Consider the following 25,969-nt stretch of genomic DNA (forward strand, 5'->3'; position numbering starts at 1 on the left):
TTGGTTATTTTTCTCAGCCAAGTATGCACAACGTGCTTGAAAGCAATCCATGAGAGAACAGACATGCTCTGCTACCCAACCAGAACAGCTTACACATTTGCTCTAAAGTCTCCCATTATCCATGGAAGTAAATCCTGCCCATGCCCAATCGGCAGCATGATGGGATAGGAGACAGCATGTGACAGGGAGACAAACTTGTGGGGGGTCAACCCTGGGCCTTCTCCTTCCCTGATTCATCTTTCACTCTGAGAAGCCCCAGTTCCAGTCCCTGGAGGTGTGGGGGAGGAGGAAGAGCCACCAACAGGCAGTGCCCTTGGCCTCTCATCCAGGCAAGAGGACTTGGAATCCAATACAGTGGTTCTCCAAGTTTCGTGTGCACAAAGCTTGTTTGCAAAGTGGCTGGGCCCCACCCCCAGAGCTTCTGATTCAGCTGGGGTGGGCAAAGAATCTGCATTTATCACAAGTGCCAGGTGGTGCTGACCCCTGCTGTGGTCCCTGGACCACACGTGGAGAACCAGCAGTCTAGGAGAGGTTGAGTTCCAGTGAGGTGCTGGAGGACCAAAGCCCACCAAACCAGAAGTGGCTTCTGCCCCAGAGGGTGTACACACAAGTAGCGGATCCAACCAGCACAGGAAGCCGTTCTATCTGGCTACCCAGGTGGCAGGACAAGTCCATCCCCAGGGAGGCAAGAAAGCAGACAGCTATGGCTTGGGTCTAGAGAAAGATCCCTGCAGTGGGCCTTTCTCTCTGGCTTCCCCAGGAAGCCAGCAGACAATGCCAGGGCTGACAGTCTGAGTTCTCTGTGCTGATGGGCCTGATCCCCATGGACCATGAATCCTTCCTCTCCTCTTCCTGCTCTGCTTCTTACTAAGTTTAGGAATCAGTGCAGTACTTTGAGTGATTTCTAAGATCCACTCACAGATCTAATGTATAAACACACAAACGAAAAAGGACCCCAGCCCTCCCTACAGAGCCAGCATAGCCAGGTCAGAACAGAACCCCTAAGCCTTCCTCTGCCCTGGAGGCTACGTGCATTGGGGATCTCTCTGCATCTGGTAAGGGTCTTCATTCACACCCAAACCAGGACCTCTAACCAGCTGGTCAGTCCTCAGCCTGATTCTCATTATGGTTACAATGCTGCCAAGCAGCCCTGTGACATTTTCCTGAACATTCACAAACAGAGGTCAGACCAGGAGGGAGTTCAGAGACTGGGACCCAGGACCAGAAATGACTGCACAGCCACATGCAGGTCCCTTAGTGCTATTTGTAGCCCTGTTTACTCACTCATAGGACAATAAGGGGAATGCACAGGTGACATCTAAGCTCCCTGTCTACTTTAAGAATGCCCAGAAGGAGTCACAGAGCTGCCATGGAATCCAACCTACAAGCCTGAAGCCCAACCCTTCCCTGAGCACTGGGCTCTCTGTTCACACAAGTGCTGGGGGTGGAGGTGGGAGTCCTGCCAGCACAGGGGTGCAGTGAACACACAAGTGAGTTGAAAGACAGCGCCTCTGAAGCTAAGTCAGGCTCCTCTCAAGCCCATCTTTAGGCCTCTGGACACATTAGTGGCTACCAAACTGGTAGCAAAAACTTGTGAGTCAACAATTCTTCCCTTTCAGTAAGGGCTCACTCCTGAACACATAGCTATCCTGGAAAAGCCGCGTAAGACATTGTCCAAATGATCTCAGATCTGGTCAATGCAACACAAGGCGTGTTTCCCAGGGAGCAGTGCTGGGATATGGCCCAGTTGGCTCTACTGCTGCCGGGGGTAGGCCCCATCCACACCTGCTCTTTCTCACAGCCAGGTTTCAGGTGACACTGCTGGAGGTCAGAAGGGCTCCATGCAGTCATACAACTGAAGGAGGGATGGCGTGAAAATGGATGTGTCCTATCACAAGCCCATTCTTGCTCATGGAGTTTCTCCAGCTCCAAAGGAGACTCTGCAGTGATGCACGCCCAAGTGTGGGGCTGCTTCCAGGTACCTGAGTTAGTGTTACAGGACAAAATATCCCTGCTGGTGAAGAAACCTCTAGGATGCTGGTAAGGACCAATTAATCAGGCCAAACTTCCATCTACACCCAGAACGAGGCCTCTTTTAGTAAACTAATTTCACTAGCAGGGAACAGAACCACACCAAAAATACCTTCTGAACAAAACATTCTTCTCCCCACAGGAGGAAGCATGAATTATAAATCAGGAATTCGACAAATGAATGGCAGGCACACTGAAATTCTGTGTATTTGATTAATCACTTTGAAAAGCAAGATTATCTTTTTACAGTAAACACAAACATTTTTTACAATCATTGAAGAGGCTGGGAGCCAGGATACCAATATCAATAAAACCCAGGCATTACGGAGCCTGTGGAAGCTAAAGAAAAATAAAAATAAAACCCTTGTCAAAATAATAATCAAGTCATTCATGAGCTGCCTGTCAATACTGTGCTTGTTATTCCAGCCGCAGCTTGGGGCAAGGCTCCCTGCTAAATTCCTTCCATGATTAGGTGAGAATTAAGAGAGGGTAAAAGGCAGAGACCTGTATGCACATCTTTAAAATATGCATAAAGTTATCATTGTTTCCTAAAGGAAAATACTACTTAAGTAAGTAACTCAGTAAATGTGATTTCCATTGTTTCTAAGCTTACTGCCTTTACCTTCAAAGAATGCTTTTAAAAATTAGTTTTTTTTTTCTTGAGACAGGGTCTCACTCTGTCATCCAGGTTGGAGTGCAGAGGCGCAATGACAGATCACTGCAGCCTCAACCTCCCAGGTGTAGGCTACCTCCTACCTCAGCCTCTCAAGTAGCTGGTACCATATGTATGCCCCACCATGCTTGGTTAATTTCTCTTTCTTTTTTTTTTTTTTAAGAGCTGGCATCTCACTATGTTGCTCTGGCTGGTCTCAAACTCCTGGGCTCAAGCAATCCCTTGCCATGGTCTTCCAAAGTGCTGGGATTACAGGTGTGAGCCACCACACCTGACCAGTTATTTATTTTTCTTTAGCTTCCATATGCTCTGTGATATCCAGATTTTATTGATACTGGTATCCTGGTTCTCAGCCTTCTCTATGTTGTAAAAAATGTTTGTTTCTACACTTGGGTAGGCCCTGTCTCCCAATCTGTAGACCACACGGGGTGGCAACAGTTGGTTATCTTCCTGAGGACATCTTTATGTTATCTCTATCGATATTTGAGTGCTGCTTGAAGATAGCCCCAGGTACAGGGTTCAGAGCACTCCATCTGGGAATCCAAAGGTCAGGTCTGAGCCTCATCTCCAGCACTGACTGAGGAACAACTCTGGGCAAAAGATTTATTCAGCTCTCCCAGGCTGGAGTCTCTCAGCTGCAAACTGGGGGTGTCTTCCTTGCTTTTCTGGCTGAGGCCAGTTGGAAGAATTGGATGGGCTAAACATAAGAGGATACCGTGAGCTTTTAATCACCCCACAAAAGTGCAGGATGACCTGTGCTACTCTCTGAAGTGTAAAAGTCCCCTGGAACAAAGTCTCAGAACAGGAAGGTCCTGTGCCCTGATAAATGGAGCTGAACCTGAGGTCTCCAGCCTACAGAGGTAGGAAGGACAGTTTCCCCATTTCAGTACTTGCTGATATATTGAAAACAATTCTGCAATTATACAACCAATCATTCCAGTTCCTTTCTCAGAGGAGAAAACTGCCTCTTCACGGCTGTCTCTAGAGGGCATCAGAACCCAGGACACAGGCTGTCATCGGCAACAGAGCCATCTGCAACTGATAGAGTAGTTGGCCTTTTTTGCCTTTCTGCAGATGCCCCCACCAATTCATCTGCAAACGGGTTGGTTTATATCATGCCCACCCTCCCGCAAATCCAATATTTACATCAACCTTAGGGGTTCAGCAAGGGTGGGAATGTCTATCTAGGTGGAACCAGGCACCATACAGATACTCAGAAAATGTTTCCTCTTTGTTTTGTTAGGTGTTTCTTAAAAATAGCTTTACTTCTGAAGTATAATCTACCTATCAAATATTCACCCATCAGGCCGGGAGCGGTGGCTCACGCCTGTAATCCCAGCACTTTGGGAGGCCGAGGCGGGCGGATCATGAAGTCAGGAGATCGAGACCATCCTAGCCAACATGGTGAAACCCCATCTCCACTAAAAATACAAAAAATTAGCTGGGCATGGTGGTGGGCGCCTGTAGTCCCAGCCACTTGGGAGGCTGAGGCAGGAGAATGGCGTGAACCCGGGAGGTGGAGCTTGCAGTGAGCCAAGATAGCACCACTGCACTTCAACCTGGGCAACACAGTGAGACTCCGTTTCAAAAAAAAAAGAGAAAAAAAAATTCACGCATCATTCCATGAGCTTCAGTAAATTTACACAACTGTCCACTACTCAGTTTCAGAACATTTCCATCACCCGAGAGTGCCCTCATTCCCATTGGTGGTCAATCTCCACCTCTTCCCCGCAGCCATCCCTGGTCTGCTTTCTGTCTCTATAGTTTTGCCTTTTCTGCAAATTACATACTAATGAGTCATACAATATGTAGCCTTTTGTGTCTGGATTTTTCCTTTTCACTTATCCTAATGTTTTAGAGGTTCACCCATGTCGTAACACGCGTCATACTTCACGTCTTTTTATTGTTGAGTAGTCAGTTGTCCTTTGTGCCACATTTTATTTATCCATTTATCTTTTTATCCATTCATCTGTTGATGAACATCTGAATGGTTTCCAGTGGGTCTTTTTCTTTGGCCTGGGGGTCAGGGGAGTCCCAGGAGGCTATTATGAGTAATACTGCTACCAAAATTCATACACAAGTCTTGTGTGGGCATGTTTTCATTTCTCTTGGGTGGATCCTGGAATTGCTGGGTCACAGGGTTGAGTGTATATTTTCCAAAAGTCCCAGGGAAATGTTAAAGAGCGGCCATGTTTCAGCCTTAGAGCTCCAAGAAGGTATTACAAAGCACTGTGTGTTGCAAAGTCAAGTGGTAGGGACAAAAGCATAGAAATGCCTATCTGCGAATGTCAATTCTTTTAACTCACCACCCTCCATCTACTTTTTCCTTCTTCTTTTCAAGGCAACAATCCTTGGTAGCACCAAAGAACGTGAAATTTTAACTCCTTAGTTACCTGATGCCATCAGGAAACAAGGTTGTCCAAACAAGGGGATTTTCCAGACAGTGAAAATATTCTCTTATTTAAGAGCTTAAAAATTAACTATTTTATAAAAATCGTGTACATGTGGATTACAAAACCTGTTTCCTTTGTAAACAGCAGAGCGGCCTTGATTTTCTTAATGTCTAAGGTCATTACTCTAGAAATACACCCTAGTGGTGTCCTTGAGGAAACCATGACTATGGCTTTTGTCACTCGGTTGCAAAATCAGCTCACCCTGAGTGTGATATAGAAGTCAACAGGCTCTGAGTGAGGAATAAGAGCTCTGCTCTACGTAAAATGCTTGAATTCTCTGTTCTGGATGGCTCAGGAGACTTTTTGAGAGGGATCTCAGTGACATTTTGGAAAGTCAAGGTTGTCAGAGTTGAAGGATCTCTGTCTCTCGAATTATTCTGTTCTCCATCAAAAACAAAAGGCTACAAAACTTTCATCCTATTGAACCAAATGGAAACATTTATGTTATCATTGGCTGTAAAAGAAGTTCAAGAAGGCTGGGCGTGGTGGCTCAAGCCTGTAATCCCAGTACTTTGGGAGGCCGAGGCGGGTGGATCACAAGGTCAGGAGTTCGAGAACAGCCTGACCAACATGGTGAAAGCCCGTCTCTACTAAAAGTACAAAAATAAGCCAGGCGTGGTGGTGCGTGCCAGTAATTCCAGCTACTCAGGAGGCTGAGGCAGGAGAATTGCTTGAACCCAGGAAGCAGAGGTGCAGTGAGCCGAGACAGTGCCACTACACTCCAGCCTAGGCAATAGAGCAAGATTTCATCTCAAAAAAAAAAAAAAGAAAAAAAAAAAAAGAAAAAGAAAAAGTTTAAGAAAATAGTGTGACACGTGTAACAACATGGATGAACCTCTAAAACATTAGGCAGCAGTGTGAGGGGAAAATACTTAGGAAAAAAAACCGTCAAAGTGCTTTGTGATATGCACATGGGAAGAAATGAAGGGATAAAGCAGTGGTTTCCAATCTTTGCTCCCTGCTGAAGTGCCTAGGGATCTTTAGACAAGCACTGATTCCTGGATCCTAATCCCAAACACTCCTATTGAATTGGGGTGGGGGTGCAACTTGGACATCAGGATTTCTCAACCCCACCCCCGCCCCCACCCCCAGTGATTCCATAATGTGTAGCAAAGTTTGAGAAACACTGGGATAAAAGTTATCTTGGCTTAAACCAAAAGCATATCGAAATAAAAATTTCAGCTCTGCTAACACTCTTCTATTCAAAAGCCTTGAATATGTTCCATGGTCTACCTAAATTATAACCCTTTATACCTGGGTGCAAAACATCTTACGTAACTCTAGTACCACCCACCTCTCCAGCGTTAGTTGCCCAACAGGCCCCAGGATGCCCCAACTTGTTGCCTTTACTCCTGCCACCCTACCTCGAATTGCCTTTCTTCACTTCAATCCTCTGCTTTCCCCAAGTTTTTCCCGAACGCCTTCAAGGCCCATCTCAAATGCCACCTTGTCAGAAGCCTGTCTGATCTTCTCAGGTATCTGGCTCTTCTCCATGCCTAGGGCACATTTCTCTCTTTCCCTTGTAACACTGTGCGAGTTCTGCTTTGCACTGCTGATGTTTATCTGTCTATCATATCCTGTCCTCTTTCTCGCTCTGACTCTTCTCTTCTTGCAGAAGAAGTGAGGGCAGCCAGTGAAGGGGCCAGACCTGACTCCGTCCCTGAGTCTAAGGAGAAATGAACAGCTGAGGTGTTGCTAGTGGTCTTAACACCTGAAGCAAACAGAGCTCTTGGGGAGCTCATCATCGTGAGGACGGGCTATACCTTTGTGGTCACGTGCCAGGAAGACAGGGTGAGAGGAAAGAGCTCCCATCGAAAGGTGAAAGATTCTTAAGAGCCCTAGCTCAAAAGAGAGCCTCTTAGAAGCAGCACACAGGAATGAAAGGCTGGAGCCGGCATCCTTGGAGCTGCAGGGCTACTGGGGAGCAGCAGCAGCAGGGAAAACCCAGGGCCCGCTTGCCCTCCCCTGCATCTAAAATGGTAAGAGCAGGCCAGGGGCCCAGGCTTACCTGGGAAGCCTCACAAACACCTGAGCATGTATCCTTGAAAGATTTTGCTGATACTTCAGGTTTTATGCAAGTTTCAGATAATGAGAAAGACACCATAAATATTCTTGCAAATAAAAATCAGGCTTTAATTTCTAGCTACATTTAAGTGCACAATACTTAGTAAACACTCCATGAAGAGGTTAATTTCCTAATAGAAATTAAACTGTCCTCTCAGCATTCACCTTTATGTCTATCATTTGCTTAGTCTAGGAAAAAAAAAAAGGTGTATCGTTAAGCAACAGGAAAATCTGACAGCTACTAATCTGCTAAAGAAAAAAGAGCTCACAGATATCCAGGATTCCAGAAACAAACACCTACTTAGGAAAAAAAAAAGGCGGATAAAAAATTCATTTTAAAATTTAATACAATGAACAATGATCATCACCTTAAATTGGTAGGACCTCAGCTTGCCAGGTAAGTGACTGAGGAGTCTGGGGCTGGGCGCAGTGGCAGCCTCCTTCGATTTGCAATGAGAAAGAAGTTTTTCAAGGATTGGTGTTCCCAGTGGGGAGGACACTGTGCTTTTCAAGGATGGAATGAAGAGCTGCCCACTCTCGTTAGCTCTATCAGATGATGGAATTTTAAGAATTTAAGACTGACCAAGAGTTAGTCTGAGAAAAACAGGGAGGCTGTAAAGAAACCCTTATGCAGTAACTTTATCCAGTTGGGGCAGATAAATCAGCAAGGACAACCTTTCCCATGACCTTCTCGCCTCTTTTTTTCCTAAATTATTTTCCCAAATTCTCTTTAGAAGGAATTCACTCCTTAATTGATAACTCCTTTTATTTTGAAGCATTCGCTTAAAGCCAGGCAACAGTTGTACTTAAAAGGGAGGGTTTAAAGAGAAAAGTACACATGCAAAGGTACACATAGGCTGACGGCTGGAAAGCAATTGTGCATGCAATAAGCACCAGCTTTTATCCTCCAGTGAAAAGCCCATGATTATTTTAAAACCCCTATCACAAAGCATGCCTGTGCCAAGGCAAGAATTCTATCAATAGTGCAAATCCTGTAAACTAATCAATAAAAACAATCTTGTGAATCTGGATTTCTTTATAACAAAATGAACTGCCCATGCTCCTCTGCTGCTCTCACTTCCATTATCTTAAGAGATAGAGTAGTTGTGCATAGTAGAGTACAGCATCCTGAGGCAGATGAGGGTTGTGCGAATGATTTCACAGGGAGGTGAGCACTCCAGATCAACTGGCTGTCAGTCTTGGCAGAAAAGCCCCAAGAACACCAAGTCTGCCCCAATTCTGCCGTCTCACTGGTCACAGTCAGACATGCAACCCTTGACTGACAAGGCAAAATTGAATAAGGGGGAAAACATCTGTTTTCCAAAACAGCAAGAATGGAGAATCATGACTCTACCCAACACCTACTCGAGCAGCACAGGCAATACTGCGGCTTCTTCCTTTCTTCTATTTAACAAGGCAGGGAGGGCTCTTACCTCAGCAACAGTTTTACAAGTATGCTGCTTATTTTGTAATAGGAGAACATCAGCTCATGAAATTTGGGGCACTTACCCTTCTAGCTGCTCCTCTCCTAAGATGAGGCGAAGGTTTTTTAGGAAGGACAAGGAGACCAAGGCATGGGAATGGCGGATCTTCACGTAGCCCGTCACCACCTCGATGAGCCCCATGAAGTTCTCCAGTTCTGAAGCAATGTTATCTACATTGAAAGGGGATCGTGTCACTGTGTGCTTACTTGGTGTAAGGGTGACATACTTGGATTCTTACAAACACAAGTGAGAACAATTCAATGGCAGGTGCCCCCTGAGATGCTCAGGCTCCCAGCACAGGACTGGCCATTCCCGGACAAAAGCAAGCTTCCCTGGCTTGACTCTCAACAACCACTCCTGGAATGAGGACTCCCAGGCAGGAGAAGGCAAGTTTCTAGGAGGTTGGGGGTACTACAGCTCTCAAGCTGATCATAAATACCAGACTGGCAATTAGCTAAGGCTGACAAATGTAGGGAACGTCTTTTAATATGCTCTGTCAACAGACAGTATGGCCTCCACAGTACAAGGGCATGACTAAATCAACAACATTTTCTCCATCTCATTCAGAACTGCCTGTGCTGCCTTTCTAATTCCTAAGATACAGGAATCTATATTTAAAGGTTCCATTTTACTAAGACTAGAAGAAAATATACCAAAATGTTAACAACGGCTATCTATGAGGGATTTTTAAAAATTCATTTCTGCATTGCTAAGTTTTCTATAATATTTACGTATTGCTTTTGGAACTAGAAAATAGTTGGAAAAATAGTTGCTATTACAGATGTACAAACATAATATGCAAACAACAGGTTTCCTTTCATCTTGTTTAGTCTACCCTTTCCCCTAGTAAATAAAAACCAATTTTCAGTTCAACTAACGCTAAAATTTTAATAAAGACCATAATGAACTGGGTGTGGTTCAATTAATGGGATTTTACTGTGTATAATTTATGAAGACATATTTAATAAAAGGCTCTATTTTGCTTTGAGTTGATACAAATAAAATAAGGGTACTAAAGGATAACGCCCTACATCTAATTTAACAGCTTTCCAAGAAAAATTAAAGGGAAATTTAAGTTGAAAAGATGAGAGCTTGTGTGCAGTTGATGCTTTAAGGAAGAGATCCTGAATTTTAAATGTGGGGCAGGAAGCATGCCTTAGTCAAGATCAGGAAATTTCCCCTATAATGAGATGTCCCATCATCCTAAATCCAATCTATTTCCTGCAATGGACATAAACCGGAAGACACACTTCATCATCATGCATAAATATGCACCAATTCCTTCATAAAATGATACTTCTCCATGGATTTAATTCACAGATTGAAATTTTATCTTCAGAGGAAGATAAAAAAGTTTAGGCACTCAAAAGGTATGTTCTAGGGATAAGCAAATTAAAAGTAAATGAGAAAATGCAGACACAGCCAAAAGAATTAAACTTCAGAAGTACCATGAGAGCAGGGAAGCCCTAGTTGTGGGGAACAGAGTTACCTTCATCATGGAGGACTGAGAGTGGGTATATTGTGAACAACAGCAAGGGATATCAACAAAGTCAGAAGAAATAAGCAAAAACTTGTTTCTGTCCTTTCTAAACCTTAAGAAAACAGTTTATTCATTTAACAAATATTAAGGAAAAGCAAATTCTCAAAATACATTATTTTTCCTCTCAAACTGTTAAAAAAAAAAATTCTTCATAAAAGGATTTCCCCAAAAAATTCCTTTCAACTTGAAAGTCTTTTTACAGTATTTATTCTAGCTTATAAAACTATCAGTACCTTGAACAAGTGGTCCCAGTAGCAGAGAATTTAAGGCACCATTACTAGAAGCCCTTGGCAATGAAAAAATCACAAGTGAAAAGATTTTTTAAATTATCCAGGCATGGTAGGGTGTGCCTGTAGTCCCAGCAACGTGGGAGGCTGAGTAGAAGGATTGTTTGAGACCAGGAGTTCCAGGTTACAGTGAGCTATGATTGTGCCATTGCACTCCAGCCTGGGTGACACAGTGAGACTCTGTCTCAAAACAAAACAAAGAAACAAACACACAAAAAAACAAAGTGAAGAGATCGCAGGCTAAGTCAGTGGGAAATCCTTTGCACAAATCCAACTTAGAAGCAACTTACCAGGAATGCCATCTACTGCAAATATAGGTCACTGTACCGAGGTGAGACTGAAACTTTACGTACACCATGACACATACTTGTATCCTTTTGTCTCTCACAAGTAAATTTGGCAATCTAGCATTCTTTTGGACTTCATAAAAGTTTAACGTGGTATCACTAAACTTCCCTTTGCTCAGTCTTCTCAGTAAATTCAAGTAACGATCACTCTTTAGACTTGAAAGATGTGTGGATTTGGCTACAGCTGGAGTCTGCTGAGTCACACCTCTGATCCAATGGTCTCTTCTGGGGTTTGTATGTGTCAGGGCTTGCCTCTCCTATGCAAGATGTGACTAACAAAAAGATGAGCGATGACCCTCTTTACAGGAATAAATGATGTGCCAATGGCTAAAAAACAGATTGCCTTTCAATCTGTTTTTTATCTTTCAGGGAAACTCAAAGAAGAGACGTCATGCGTGAGGCTTACACACCATGTTGTTTATCTAAGCCCATATTTTAGTGGTGACTCAGGGACAGGAGCATGAAAAGCATCAACAAAAGAAAACCATGAGATCTAGCCATTTTTTCAGTGGGATGAAATACTTACTCCCCCGTCGGATGTTAATGAGCAAATTGCCCTTGAAGATGGTGCATCCTTGGAGCATCTGAGCAGAAGTAACAGAATCAATGGTCTTTGTTTTCTTTTCTTCCTCACAGACCTTGGGGCAAGGACCTTCACAAGGGATGCAGTACATGCTGTTGAAGAAAAAAAAAAATCAAAAACACAGATAATTGAGTCTGTCTTCTTGCATTAAAAAAGTCATAAGGATATGCTTTTTATTGTTATTACAGCATGCATTAGAAAAAGCAACTGTTTTGAAGTGTTCGTGTAGTCACATGGCATATCATTCCCAAGCCCACCCAAGATAAGCCACTCACATTGCAACCAAAAGGAGAAAGAGCCTACAAAGGAAGAGCGTGTTGCTTGCTTCCAGACAAAATACATGATGCATCCTCAAGGCATTTGTGTATCATAGCCTGTTGACTGATGAGCCAGCTGGTTCCATGTGGGAGAGATAGTGTTGCAGAAAGGAAGCTCTGGGGGTTCTCTGGAGGAACACAGAGCTGCTTTCTGATATTGTGACCCTGGCCTGTGTACCTGGAGCAGTAGCTAGGAGAGAAGACAGGGACAGCAAAGGGACTGTAGTGTCTCTGCCTAACAGTAGTCCAGCTCCTGCAGTCAGTGTCTCAGGGAAGCCCAGTGACGGATGCCAAAAGGCATGTGGTACAGCGCAGATCCATTATTTTCTTGCTAAAGCACAACTGAAATTATTTCTTGACAGTGTTTTGCAGAAACTTGTAAACTGATCCAAATGTTGTTTTCGCTGCATACACAATAAAAGCAAGGGGTTTCCATTACTTTGTAATGAGCTCTTATTTCAAATGCTATCCTGAACATGGCACAAACCACCAAGAGTCAGGGACAAGAAAGACTGGCACTTTTCCTGCTTACCTGCCGTTATTTACAAAATAGCAGACAAAACGCTAACCTAGCAGCTGAACCTTTGGGATCTATAGTTATATATAGAACAAGGGTCAGAAAGTTGAACTGATTTCCAAACAAGACAAATGATACGACCTTTTGCGACGTGTGTGTTAACAGGATGGTAAGTTGGGGAGCCATTACATGTACATTACTGTTCTTAAATCATCTCTCAAATTTCATGAAGTAAAAACATTCAAGAAAAACAGTGTAAATTGTAGCTCTTTTTATTAATGTCCCTTCCCCCTATTTATGAAGGTTATTTTGTATCTAAGACAAAGATGTAGGGTTCTGTTCTGTTTAAAAGCTAATAGGTAAACAAAACTTCTCTGGTATTTTCCTATTGCGTGTTTGGGAGAATGGGGATCATGGCTTCCAGAAGGCTCCTGCAGGAACTGGACCCACCCACAGATGGGGAGTCCTTCCTCTACCATTGCACTCACCATTCTCATTTCTAGCCTGGGTTGGGGGCTTACCTTCAGCACTTTTTTAGTTGGTCTTCTGTTGTTTCTAATTTATCTACATACCCTATAAACTCCCACTCTCCCTTTAAAAAAACATTTTATTTTAAAATAATTATAGAGTCACAAAAAGTTGCAAAGATTTACAAAGTTACAGAGAGATCCCACATAGCCTTCATCCAATTTCCTCCAATGGTCACTACATCTTACATCATGATAATGCAGTATCAAACCTGGAAATTAACTCTGTGTGTGTGTGTGTGTGTGTGTACGCACGTGCCTGCATGGTGCTCTGTCACTGATCACTTGTGTAGATTTGTGTAATCACAACAATCAAGATACAGAACTGTTCCATCACCACAGAGCTCTCCCTGATGCTACCTGTTCATACTCACTGCCCTGCTCAACCTAGTCCCCAATGTCCCTAACACCTGGCAACCACTTATCTGTTTTCCATCTCTATAATCTGTCTTTTTTTTTTTGAGACAGGGTCTCACTCTGTCGCCCAGGCTAGAGTGCAGTAGCATGATCTCAGCTCACGATAACCTCCACCTCCTGGCGGTTCAAGTGATTCTCCTGCCTCAGCCTCTGGAGTAGCTGAAACTACAGGTTTGCACCACCATGCCTGGCTTCTATTTTTTTTTTTTTGAGACAAGAATCTCACTCTGTCACCCAGGGTGGAGTACAGTGGCACAATCTTGGTTCACTGCAACCTCAGCCCTTCTGGGTTCAAGTGATTCTCCTGCCTCAGCCTCCTGAGTAGCTGGGATTACAGAGACGGGTCACCACGCCCAGCTAATTTTTGTATTTTTAGTAGAGATGGGGTTTCACCAAGTTGGCCTCCTGACCTCAAGCAATCTGCCCACCTCAGCCTCCCAAGGTGCTGAGATAGGTTATGAGCCACTGTGTCCGGTCAAACTTTGTATTTTTAGTAGAGACAGGGTTTCATTATGTTGGCCAGGCTGGTCTCGAACTCCTGACCTCAGGTTATCCACCCACCTCAGCCTCCCAAAGTGCTGGGCTCACAGGCGTGAGCCACCTCGCCCGGCTATAATCTGTCATTTTGAGGATGTTGTATAAATGGAATTATACAGTACGTGATCTTTTGAGGTTGGCTTTTTCACAGAGCATAACGTTCTTGAGATCCATCCAAGCAGTGTACTTCAATGGTTTGTTCCTTTTTATTGCTGAGTAATAATATTCCATGGTGCAGATGTCCCACAGTGTGTTTAACTAATTACCTATCATAGGACATCTAAGTGATTTCCAGTTTGGGGTTATTACAAATAAAGCTGCTACGGACGATGGTGTACATGTTTTTGTGTTGACATAAATTTCATTTCTCTGGGATAAATATCCATGGTTACAACTGCTGGGTTGTAACGTAAGTGTATGTTTAGTTTATCTCCATCTTTCACTCAAATAGAAAAATCTGAAGCTGGGTACAGTGGCTCACATCTGTAATCCCAGCACTTTGGGAGGCTGAGGCAGCAGGATCACTTGAGCCCAGGAATTTGAGGCTGCAGTGAGCTATGATAGTGCCACTGCACTCCAGCCTGGGCGACACAGCCAGTCTATCAAAGAGAAAAGAAAAGGGGGAAAAAAAAAGGAAACAATCATCTTTGGTAAAAAGTCTAGGAGTCATCGGGCACTTAAAAAATGTTTTTCTAAGTAATGTTTTGATAACATGTTTATAGATTAAGCTTCCTCAAATCCATTATGGTATAGAGAAGGTATAAACAAGATAAAAAAATAAATATTTTAAAGTAATTGTTAAGTAAGCCTCAAAGGCAGAGAGAAGGGAATTTATTATTCTTTATGGTGTTTTATTTTTAAACAAAAAGGTAGATGTATAGTTTTGAATGGACTGTAAGAATGAATAGGGGAAATAATGGCTCAATTCTCTGAAGAGTGTGCTAGAGCGGAAGAAACAACACTGTCAAATGGACAGCATTCCCACTTTGCCACAACTCTGGTGGCTGCAGAATGACCAAAGGCCTCCAAATGTCATTCAGAAAATGTATTCACAAAACAAAGATGATAGCATACTGAGTTCATGGACAAGCTACCGCTCCCCTAACCCCACGCCAAGGAGCAAGGTGATGTCTGAATAGTGGCTGAGCCTCAACTTGGTTCCAGGCACTGCCCCTGGGCCCGAGGTGTGCACCAGTAAAGGCCCTTTTACACTCAAAGGCTGCCAACAAAATGTGAGTACAATGCGGTAGACTGATTCTGGACATAATATGTATCCTCTGCAGCTCACTGAAGTCCTTGGCCTATTTATCATTTTAAAGTATTCAGAATAATTTTGTTCTTCGTTACTATCCTAATGGTTATACAAATCATAAGAGGCAGAAAGTTGCTCTACATCTAATACTATAAAAGAAAATGAGTATTATCTTTGATTTGAAGGTAAACCTACAGTAGAAGCTGCATCTCCAAATAATACACTAGAAAAAGAACCCCTTTATAAACACTTGCTCGATGTACTTTATAGAAATAAACTGCAGCAAAAATTATATTTAAAATTAACATCTACTTTTCGAATGATAAATGATATTTATTTATTTATTTTTTTTGAGACGGAGTCTCACTCTGTTGCCCAGGCTGGAGTACAGCGGCGCCATCTCGGCTCACTGCAAGCTTTGCCTCCCGGGTTCACGTCATTCTCCTGCCTTAGCCTCCCGAGTAGCTGGGACTACAGGCACCCGCCACCAGGCCTGGCTAATTTTTTGTATTTTTAGTAGAGACGGGGTTTCACCCTGTTAGCCAGGATGGTCTCTATCTCCTGACCTCACTTTGTGATCCGCCTGCCTCGGCCTCCCAAAGTGCTGGGATTACAGGCGGGAGCCACCACACCTGGCCGATATTTTTATATTTGTAGAATAGATTTTGACAGACTCAGAAAGACAGGCCCCCTGGTGCTAATCACGAAGAAGGCATTTTGTCCACTAAAACAGCACTTTCCTAAAAGTCCTTTTTTTTATTTTTTTTTATTTTTGAGACAGAGTCTCTGTTGCCTGTGCTGGAATGCAGTAAGGTGATTTTGGCTTATTTCAGCCTTGACCTCAAGGGCTCAGGTGATCCTCCCACTTCCAATTCCCGAGTAGCTGAGACTACAGGTGTGTGCCAACACGCCCAGCTAATTTTTGTATCTTTTGTACAGATGGGGTTTGCATGTTGCCCAGGCTGATCTTGAACCCATGGGCTCAAGGGATCTGCCTACCTCGGCCTCCCAAAGTGCTGGGATTACAGGGGTGAGCCCCTAAAAGTTCTTTACTCTGCTCCAGGAAAGGGAACAGCAACCCCAAATCTCCAATCTTCTTTTGCTTTCAAAATTGTAGTTCCCACATTTCTAAACAATGCTAGCATCTTATTTTCAAAAGCATAAACCCAATCTTCTTTTGCTTTCAAAGTTATAGTTACCACATTTCTAAACAATGTTAGCATCTTATTTTCAAAAGCATAAACCAATGACAAATTTGTAGAAGTCCAGTTGACATGTACAAAAGGGATGACATTTGTTATAAGAAACTCCATTTTTTTTTTTTTTTTGGAGACAGAGTCTCGCTCTGTCGCCCAGGATGGAATGAAGTGGTGTGATCTTGGCTCACTGCAACCTCTGCCTCCCAGGTTCAAGGAATTCTCCTGCCTCGGCCTCCCGAGTAGCTGGGACTACAGGCACGTCCACCATACCCGGCTAATTTCTGTATTTTTAGTAGAGACAGGGTTTCACCACGTTGGCCAGGCTGGTCTCAAACTCTGACCTCAGGTGATCCATGCACCTCAGCCTCCCAAAGTGTTGAGATTACAGGCGTGAGCCACGTGCCCGTCCATAAGGAAATTCTTTGCTTCCCAAGTGAAGTCTCAAAGTTCAGGAAGGAAAATGAAGGACATGATGAGCACTGAGGGAGGGTCAAGGTAGAGGGGGATGAGAGGAAGGAAGTGTTGATGGGAAAATGTTGCTTATTTTAAGCTACTGCTTACTCTGAGCTGCTGCTAGCTCTTGCACTAAGATGTTTAGGTCTGCTTGCTGGTCTCAAGGATGGTGGTGGGGGCTTGGCCTGTCTTTTCTCTTGCACTTCCAAAGCCTCACCTGGCTAGCAACACCTAGACTAGGAAAATCTAAAACTATAGTCCCGTCTTAGATGCCAGCTTGGCAAGTACCCAGAGAGACCATGAACTCTGGGTATTGAAACCAGCAAGCAGGTACTTAATTTCAAATGGGCAGGCAGTATGCACTCAAAAAATAAAACAAACTGGTGAGGGGGGCCAGTAAGCCATGCCAATTGTTCCCAGAATCTCACCAAACATTTAAGGTAAGCCAGCCCTCTCAAACTGACCCACCTCAGTTAACTTCCTGAGGGCTGCACCCAGATGAAACAACTGACAGTCTACTTTTCTGTGCCAGGGTGGCGGGTGGAGTGGGGGCGGGTAGTGACCACAGGTGTGGCCACAACTGACCTCTGGCTGCCGTTGCGGATGAAGCCTGAGGGGCACTCCTGCATGCACTCGCCGTCATGGATCACGAAACCCTCGGAGTCGCTGCTCTCGGCGCTGAGGATGTTGGCGCAGAAGTCACGGTCCACACAGCGCCAGCCCTCAAACCTGTAGGTGTTGGGCGGGCAGGCAGGCACGCAGACACCGGCGTAGTAGTAGTGGCGGCAAGCTACACAGGCCGTGTCGTTGTCAGGCGCGCTGCAGCTGCCCAGGCACTCGGGGTGGCAGCACTCGTTGTTCTCGGTGCATGCCCTCTTCCCACAGGCACTCGGGCACACTGTGGAGACAGAGGAGAGACGGAGGTGAGATGGGGCAGGGGCGGCACCGCCTTCTCTGGGCCTGGCCAGCATCCTTCTGGGTCATTCACTGCTACCACCAGCACCAGATCGCTCACTGAGGAGACAATACAAAAACACACTACGAAATCCTCTCCCCAACCACTTAGACCTGCAGAGAGTAGATATATTTAAAGTTCAGCCTGTCCTAGGAACTCCTTGTTTGGTCTGGGACAAACCATTAGCTTCGGTGATCCTGATCCTCTCTCTTCCCATCTGTAAAATGAGGGAGATAATACCCACTTTCGAAGGTTGCCTCAGGCATGGGTGAGCCAGTGGAAGCCCTAACAGGAACCCTATGGTTCATTAGTAATTTAAAAGGCATTGTGCTATGCTCACTTTGCATTTCAAATATGTTCCTTACTGAAAACTCTTTTAAAGCCTTAGCGTGTAGAAATGCTTATTTTGAAAATGATTAAACTACACTCTATAGTAAAGATAATAGCATTCAAAATGACTTCAGGAAAATTTCTGTTGGCTTAATGATATCAAAGGTGTTACCCCAAATAAGCCATGATATCCTAACCTGTAAGATGACCAAGAAGTCACCATGTCTGAGGGTCATTCTCAAGTCCAAGAACATGCGTTTGTTACAGGAAAGGGGTCCTGACCCAGATCCCAAGAGAGGGTTCTTGGATTTTACTCAAGAATAATTCAGGGTGAGTCTATAAACTGAAAGCAAGTTGATTAGGAAAGTAAAGGAACAGAAGAACCAGGACAGAGCGGTTGCCCATTTTTATGGTTATTTCTTGATGATATGCTAAACAAGGGGTGGATTATTCATACCTCCCCTTTTTAGACCATATAGGGTAACTTCCTGATGTTGCTATGGCATCTGTAAACACTCATGGTGCTGGTGGGAGTGCAGCAGTGAGGACGACCACAGGTCACTCTCGTCACCATCTTGGTTTTGGTGAGTTTGGGCCGGCTTCTTTACTGCAACTGTTAGATCAGCAAGGTCTTTATGACCTGTATTTTGTGCTGACCTTTAATCTCATCCTGTTACTTAGAATGCCTTAACCGTCTGGAATTCGGCCCCATTTTACCTAGCTCCTATTCAAGATGGAGTTGCTCTGGTTTCAATGCCTCTGACAGGTGGGTGAGTAGTATCTCTGAGCCCACGGAACCACAGGATATTAGAAGCCATTTCCTCTAAGCCTCTTTGTGTGCTAAAGTTAAATCAGTGTCTAATAACCACAGATCCATGTGTACATCCCAAATAGATGAGCTGGCATTTATTTCCATAACAATTCTGCCATGATCACACTCTGTGGGCTGTTAGTCTCACTTGTAAATTAAGTATAAATCAACAAAATATGAAATCTGGTTTGCATTATACATTTCCTACTTTATCCTCAAATTGGAAAACAATACAAAATTATTTAAATGTGTATGTTTTTGACTCTGACCTGCAATACTGAGTGGAGATTCTAGAATTCGTTTTTTCTTGTAATAAAAATACATGATGAAAAAAATCAGAGATCACAAACAAGTAAAGAGAACACAGAGAACGAGTAAGTCCATGTACCCACAAGTGACCCCTTTATTAATATCTTCATGCAGACCTTCCCTGGTCCTTTCTTATGTATGTACATGGACATATAAATACAAGTATCTATAAAAAGGACAAGCCATTCTGAAAGCTTTTTTTTTTTTTTTTTTTTTTTTGGCACAAAAGGTTGTGAATTCCACAAACATTTAACAGCAGTACTACATCCCATTGTAGAATGTATATCGTAAGTTACACCTGTTCCCAACTATAAGATATTTCCTTTACTTTTTATTATTGCAATCAGCAAAGCAATCTTCATGAGCACCCTTAACATTTCGTTCGGATCAATTTCCAGAATTCATCTTGTTGGGTTAAACTGTCCTCTAGAAAGTTTGTACCAGTTTATATACCCACTAGTTGCCTCCAAGAGTTCCTATTTCGCTGCAAATAGGTGAACTTGAAAACAGATATCAGAACTTGGACATGCAAATAAACAGTGTCACCTCTGAAGAAAATTGCTGTGATACTGTCAAGTTTAAAATACTTTTGCAACTTTCTCTTTTGAAGTCATCCTTTGACAGAAACAACAGGTTGCCTTCCATTATTTATTCTTCTTATCGTTTTCAGTAATTTTTAGTTGGGAATATTGCCATCCAGTTACAGACTACATCTCCCAGTCTTCCTTGTAGCTAGAGGTGGCCCTATGACTTAAGTTCTGGCCACCGAGATATAAACAAACTTTTTGACTGGAAGACTCCTGAGAAGAGAGAGGGCATGGCCATCCTGCTCCTTGATGGCTGGAATGCAGTAGTAATGCATTCTTGAGCTCCAAGCTCAAGTACCAACCTTGGACCACAAGGTGAAACATCAAGAATGGTGAAGCACAATAAAAGGAACTTAGTACCTCACGAGAGTGGGGTCGCTAGGCTAACCCTGGACTGCTTACTCCAGACATCTTTAGATGCAAGAAAATACACTTTTATCTTGTTTCAATGACTGCTATTCATATATGCAACTCAACTAATCCCAACTGAGACATGTCTTCAGAGCTATCTATAAAGTAAAGAAGAAACCCATTCCTGTCAGTTTATGCCATTTTGTTGATAAGGATTGGCTCTCAATGACTCCAGGCTATTTCCAAAAACTAATCTAACCCACAAGTAATAAGGAGTTACCCATCTCTGATCACACCATAAAAGTATGCATTTTATGAGTTCCTAAAACGTTGGGATATATATGCTGTCTGACAAGGTGACTTTCTTGAAGAGGATAACACAAATTTGAATTTACAAACCTAGTATATTTGCTGTAAACACACACACACACACTCTCTCTATCATCAAGTCCCCACTTGAAGACAGTTAATAATTTCAAATATATCCATTACAGAGGTCACGTCAAGGTCCAAGATCTAAAGATGCACTGAAATTGGGTATCCCAATTTCATGTTTTTAAACTGGTAACAACAGAATATAATTTCATCTATTCTTCATTTATTCATTTAGCAACTATTTAATGTGTGCTGCACCTGTGTGCCAGAGAGATGCACGCAGGACCAGCGCCAATCCTGTCCCCAAGGAATGGACGATACAGCAAGTACAGTAGTGAGTGGAGCTGCCTGGTGTTTCCTGGACTTCTGGGTGCTGGGGAAGGTTTTGTGGAGTTGCAAGTGGAAAGATGAGCAAGGGAGGAATAAAGAACATGGCAGGCGCAATCACATGTAAATGCTTGTAAAAGCAATGGGGTCACTATGGGTGCAAGGGCTGGGTGTTAATGAAGAAGGCCAGGGACCACGGCTCAGGGAGGCACCGATGGCCTGTCCAAAACGGTTTAGCCCAACTGTGGATAATATGAAACCATGGAGAGTTTTAGGCAAGGGAACAACATGGCCAGATTTTCGTATCAGAAAGGTTACCTGGCAGCAGTGCAAGGGGCATGATGATCAGAGAGCGTAGGGTTGAAAGGAGAGAGGGACCAGGCTGGAAGAGAGCAGACTTTCAGCCTATGTTATTCCCACAAAATTCACGTCGTATAATAGATCTGTGAGGTTCAATAACAATGCTAGAGAAACCACTCTCACATTCCTGCTCAACAGGCGTGTGCCAGCAGTATTAAGAATACACCCATCTCGGAGCACTGAAGTCCCTGGAGGTTGCTCTTCAGACATCACCATCACCATGCTTTGTCATTAGAGGAAGGAAACACTGATTGAGAATCTTACCGTCATCATCAGAGACTAACTGGGGGGACCAACATCTACTTGCAGAATCCCTTTCCCTGACAATTGAAAGAAAACATTACATAAAATGATGTGTAATAGACATTAAGATCAAGTAGCTATTAATGCAGTAGTAATAACTCAAGAATGTTGAAAAGAACAGAAAAATGTCCCTCTGCACTTGCTTGCAAATGATTATACCTAAATATCAATGTCGGGCTTTTCCAGGATGAGAAAGAAAGAAAGAAAAAAAAACTTGACAAAGTACTTGTAGACATATTCTGCATTTCCCACACATCTGAACAGTGGTCCCCCAAAACCTCCCAAAGGAGTGAGTGAAATTGTATCATCCAGTCAGTCAGTTCGTGCCACAACCAATACACAGGCTGGGGAAGTCGGGTTTGTTTCGGTGGTGGGAGCTATTTCTGAAGGAACTTCAGTAAAACCAACCAGGAAAAATCATTTTCTTTATATACAGAGCAACTTCTTAAAGGGATCACAAATCAAGGGGTTCCTTTGTGTTAAATGATGCAAACTATGCATAAGCACATGCTCTATGCGGGAGTAGCAATGGAATGTGATGGGGAGAAGAGGGGAAGGTCAAAAGGAAAGGTGATGTGTTTGTTAGAGGACGAACTGTGTAAATAAGCATTGCTCCAGAGACGGCCACCATGCTCCCCTCACTGAAGCACAACCTGAAAGAATCTGGGAGGCAAGCAAGAGAACGCGAGCAAGTGCGGGATTAGAGTCCCGGAGCCAGCTCCAGAAGCCCGCTGTAAATTTTGTCTCATCTCGATGTATATAAATATTATTAGTGTTCAGGACCATTAAGGGATTTCTTGAAAAGCCCCGGGCAGTGTGTCTCGCCAGCAGATGGATGGCTGTTCCATGTGAGCGCCAAAACTGAGAATTTCATCTAGTACCAAATTTCCATTACAGTGCTATGGGGGAAAGGAATGGACCCTCTTCTCTGGCTTCTATGAATAAACACACTGAGTGCGATTAAAGGCATTTCAGCTTTTAAAAATAGGAGGAAAGCAGAAGCTGCTATAAACTAACAAATATACAAAGAAAAAAGCAAACTGATTTTGCCCATGAGATCTTTCTATTCCTTGGAATTCTTAGTGACCAACAATAAAAACAAAGGCCCATCTAAACTGTTGGAAAAGCTAACAATATGTCCCACATCTACCACTAAAAGGATTGGTTCAGGGTCGTGATCACATAAAAACGAGGCACTGCATTTAAAAGCTCGTTCTCTTCATTTTTTTTTTTCCTTGGGGGGAGAGGAAAAAGAGTCACACGCATCAGCCTTTAACTCTCTCCTTCTCCAGAGTCCTTGAATGTATCAAATTATTTCTAGAGTTTTTTAAAAAACCATTTGTTCTTGTTCTTGCCAGAGTTTTTTTTTTTTTAAATAATCATTAATTTGGAGAAACCATTTTTAAAAGCACACCATAGGCCGGGCATGGTGGCTCATGCCTGTGATCCCAGCACTCTGGGAAGCCGAGGCAGGCATATCACCTGAGGTCAGGAGTTCAAGACCAGCCTGCCCAACATAGAGAAACCCCATCTCTTACTAAAAATACAAAAATTAGCCAGGTGTGGTGGCACGTGCCTGTAATCCCAGCTACTTGGGAGGCTGAGGCAGGAGAACTGTTTGAACCCAGGAGGCGGAGGCTGCAGTGAGCCAAGATGGCACCACTGCACTCCAGCCTGGGCGACAGAGCTAGATCATGCCATTTTACTCCAGCCTGAGGGACAAGAGCAAAACTCTAGCTCCAAAAAAAAAAAAAAAAAAAAAAAAAAAAAAAAAAAAGATACTCAACCTCTTCACAAGGAACAAAACATGAAAGGGGGGGGTCACTTGGCCATACAATATTTTACAATGCAAACAATTTTATCCGCGATAATTTCTAGAGGAAAGAACTTATTTCTGTAGATGTTCAAATAAGGTAAAGCTTCTGAATCAAAATACAGAAGAGTTTAGGGCCGTCTCGGCTGTTTCTGGGTTGCCCTAAGGGACACTGTTCCATATAAACACAGGGAGAAGCCTCCCTAGCAGGCATGCACCCTTATGCAGGCGTATTAACTGCTCCTAACTTCATGAAAGTGAGCTTTGACCTCCAAAGTGCATCAGAGAGACACATGGTCCAAAGAGATTTTATGATTCTCTTGCCTTGCCAGGAGAGGAACTGACCATCAGACAACACAGGGAGGAGAAGGACAGGGAGAGGAGGGGAGGGCAAGCGAGGGGCTGTAAGTAAACTGACATGCAGGGTCCTCCCCCAGCCCGAACAGAAGTCCACCCAGGCCATGGGCATTCTTCTCCAGAAAGGACTTAGCTCAGCTGAGGGAATGAGAAAGGCTTCTTTGGATTTTAGCAGTCAGGCCTCAGGTAGGTTACACCCTATAAACCTGGCAGGTTCAGGACTCAGCCCAGCCCTCCCAGGGCTCACAGCCTGAGGACGAGCAGTGGGAATATGAGCCAGTAGCAAGCAAAGGGCAGATTAGGGCTGCTTGCCAGGGGAAGGGACTTCCAGACCAAAGCTGGAAAAGTGAGTAGGAGCTAGCAGGTGCATGGGGATGTTGGCAGAGCCGACAGAGTGTGGGCCAAGAGAAGCAAAGGTAACAAAGAAGACCTTGGCACGACTGAAGGATGGAAGCACTGGGGACAGAGGGGAGGGGAGACTGGGAGGAAAGATGGTGTGCCCCGAGGTAGGAGAGCCTGGAACAGTCTTTTAATCCAGCAATAGGAGTTTGGACTACTCTTAAGAGGAAAAAGACTATTTTAAGCAGGAGGCACATGATCAGATGTGCATTTTAGCCACAGCGGCCCAGATCAAGTGCAGATGAGGAAAAGGACGGTAGATTCAAGATATGTCCAGGACCATTTGGAAGGGTACAGAACTTTTTTTTTTTTTTTGAGAGGGAGTCTCGCTCTGTCGCCCAGACTGGAGTGCAGTGGTGCTATCTCAGCTCACTGCAAGCTCCACTTCCCGGATTTTCGCCATTCTCCTGCCTCAGCCTCCCGAGTAGCTGGGATTACAGGCGCCTGTCACCACGCCCGGCTAGTTTTTTTGTATTTCTAGTAGAGACAGGGTTTCACAGTGTTAGCCAGGATGGTCTCAATCTCCTGACCTCGTGATCTGTCTGCCTTGGCCTCCCAAAGTGCTGGGATTGCAGGAGTGAGCTACTGCGCCCCGCTGGGTACAGAACTTTTATTTTGAGGGGTACAGAAAGATTAGCTCAGTCTGGGACGTGTTGTTTTTGTGTACACATCCAAACGGAAATGCCTAGCGCACAGTTTGTATGGATGCAATCAGGCGCAATCTGAGCTGGAAATGTCCTGAGGTGTGGTCAGCAGATGGATGGAGAGGGGATTGTGGGTGGGGTGTGGGGGAGGTCTGAGGATGCCCGGGGGACCCAGGACAGATCCCAGCACACACCGTGGCCAAGGCTACCACCGTTCACAGGGGCCTAGCAACCCCCAGCAGAGTCTTCACTCCTTTAGAATACCCCACTCCTTTAAAAGAAATGTGCTCCAGTGGATTACAGTATATTCATCTGTGAATTCCCAGACCCATGTTTCACCCTTCTCTCCCCCCAAGTCTAGGTAACAATAATAATGTATTTGTGGAATTATCTGGAGCCTTGTGAACACGCTACCAAGGGCCTAAAGGCAAAGAGTTTTCAACCAAGGGTTGGTCCTTGCTGCCTTCTGTCTGGTCTTCAAACTAACCAGAGTGACAATAAAAAGAGCCCCTCCCTCAGGGGCTACTTAGGAAGCCTGTGTGCCCCGCTGCTTTTCCAGGGAGGCAGAGGCAGCCCAGCAAACACTTTCGACAGAAAGGGTATCTTTATTTCCAACACCCACGAATGACTGCAGAAGGGCTCAGGGAGCCCATGACTGGCACAGGAGGAGGACAGCCTGGCCAGGGCAGGCGCTGAGTCCACTCAGCCGACAGGTGTGCCACCATGCTCTCGCCTCGTAAAATAATCTTCAATCAGCCCTCGCTTCTGTCCTCTCACACATACTACTCTCCACCCCTATCACCCCATTGAAGAACAGAGTGATGGTGAGCACAGGCTTCTCAGGCTCAGAGAGCCACCGTATTGTACCTCGGCATATTAGTTTGAAGTTCTCTAAACAAGTCTGCTAGTTTGGAAAAGGAAGCTTAGTTGAAAATGTTTAGACCCATGAGGTAAAACCAAATGCTGCACATACACACAGTAAAGAAATATTTTCTCAAAATGAAGACAAGAGGATTCTGTCAAGCTTCTGGTCATCCTAAGGAATGGTTGAAGAAAAACCCCACTGAGCCACTGCCTAGAGATTCCAGGAAGAGTTTATAACAACTTCCAAACAGGTTTCTGTCTGGAGCTGCAGCCATTATGTGGAAGCAGCTATGCATGGCAAAAGAAAGCTCAAGTGGCAAGCTCTGTGTCTTAAACATTCACAAAAGAAAATCACATTGGCAACATCACTCTTCTCAATGCCAAAAAGAAACAACCTCATTCTAGAGAAAATATCCCACTACAGTAGTTAGACCCAGAAGAAACACTTTATGGTCAGAATGGAAGATATCACAGTTTGTCTGTCTGAACCTAAATAAAAAGGT

At 44.1% G+C, this 25,969-nt stretch overlaps 1 protein-coding gene across 3 annotated transcripts in view; it reads right to left on the reverse strand.

The window, feature by feature from the left end:
- Positions 1–25,969, reverse strand: part of LOC105479398 (insulin like growth factor 1 receptor) — a 317,817-nt gene that overhangs the window by 56,250 nt on the left and 235,598 nt on the right. For all 3 annotated transcript variants that reach the window (XM_011737331.3, XM_011737329.2, XM_011737332.3), the window contains exons 3-5: positions 17,267–17,579; positions 11,406–11,554; positions 8,731–8,875 (exon numbers count right to left, since the gene is read on the reverse strand). In XM_011737331.3, coding sequence (XP_011735633.1) covers positions 8,731–8,875; positions 11,406–11,554; positions 17,267–17,579 — 607 coding nt within the window. The remainder of the gene's footprint in view (positions 1–8,730; positions 8,876–11,405; positions 11,555–17,266; positions 17,580–25,969) is intronic.

Source organism: Macaca nemestrina, chromosome 7, assembly GCF_043159975.1.
Source record: "Macaca nemestrina isolate mMacNem1 chromosome 7, mMacNem.hap1, whole genome shotgun sequence".
NCBI lineage: Eukaryota > Metazoa > Chordata > Mammalia > Primates > Cercopithecidae > Macaca > Macaca nemestrina.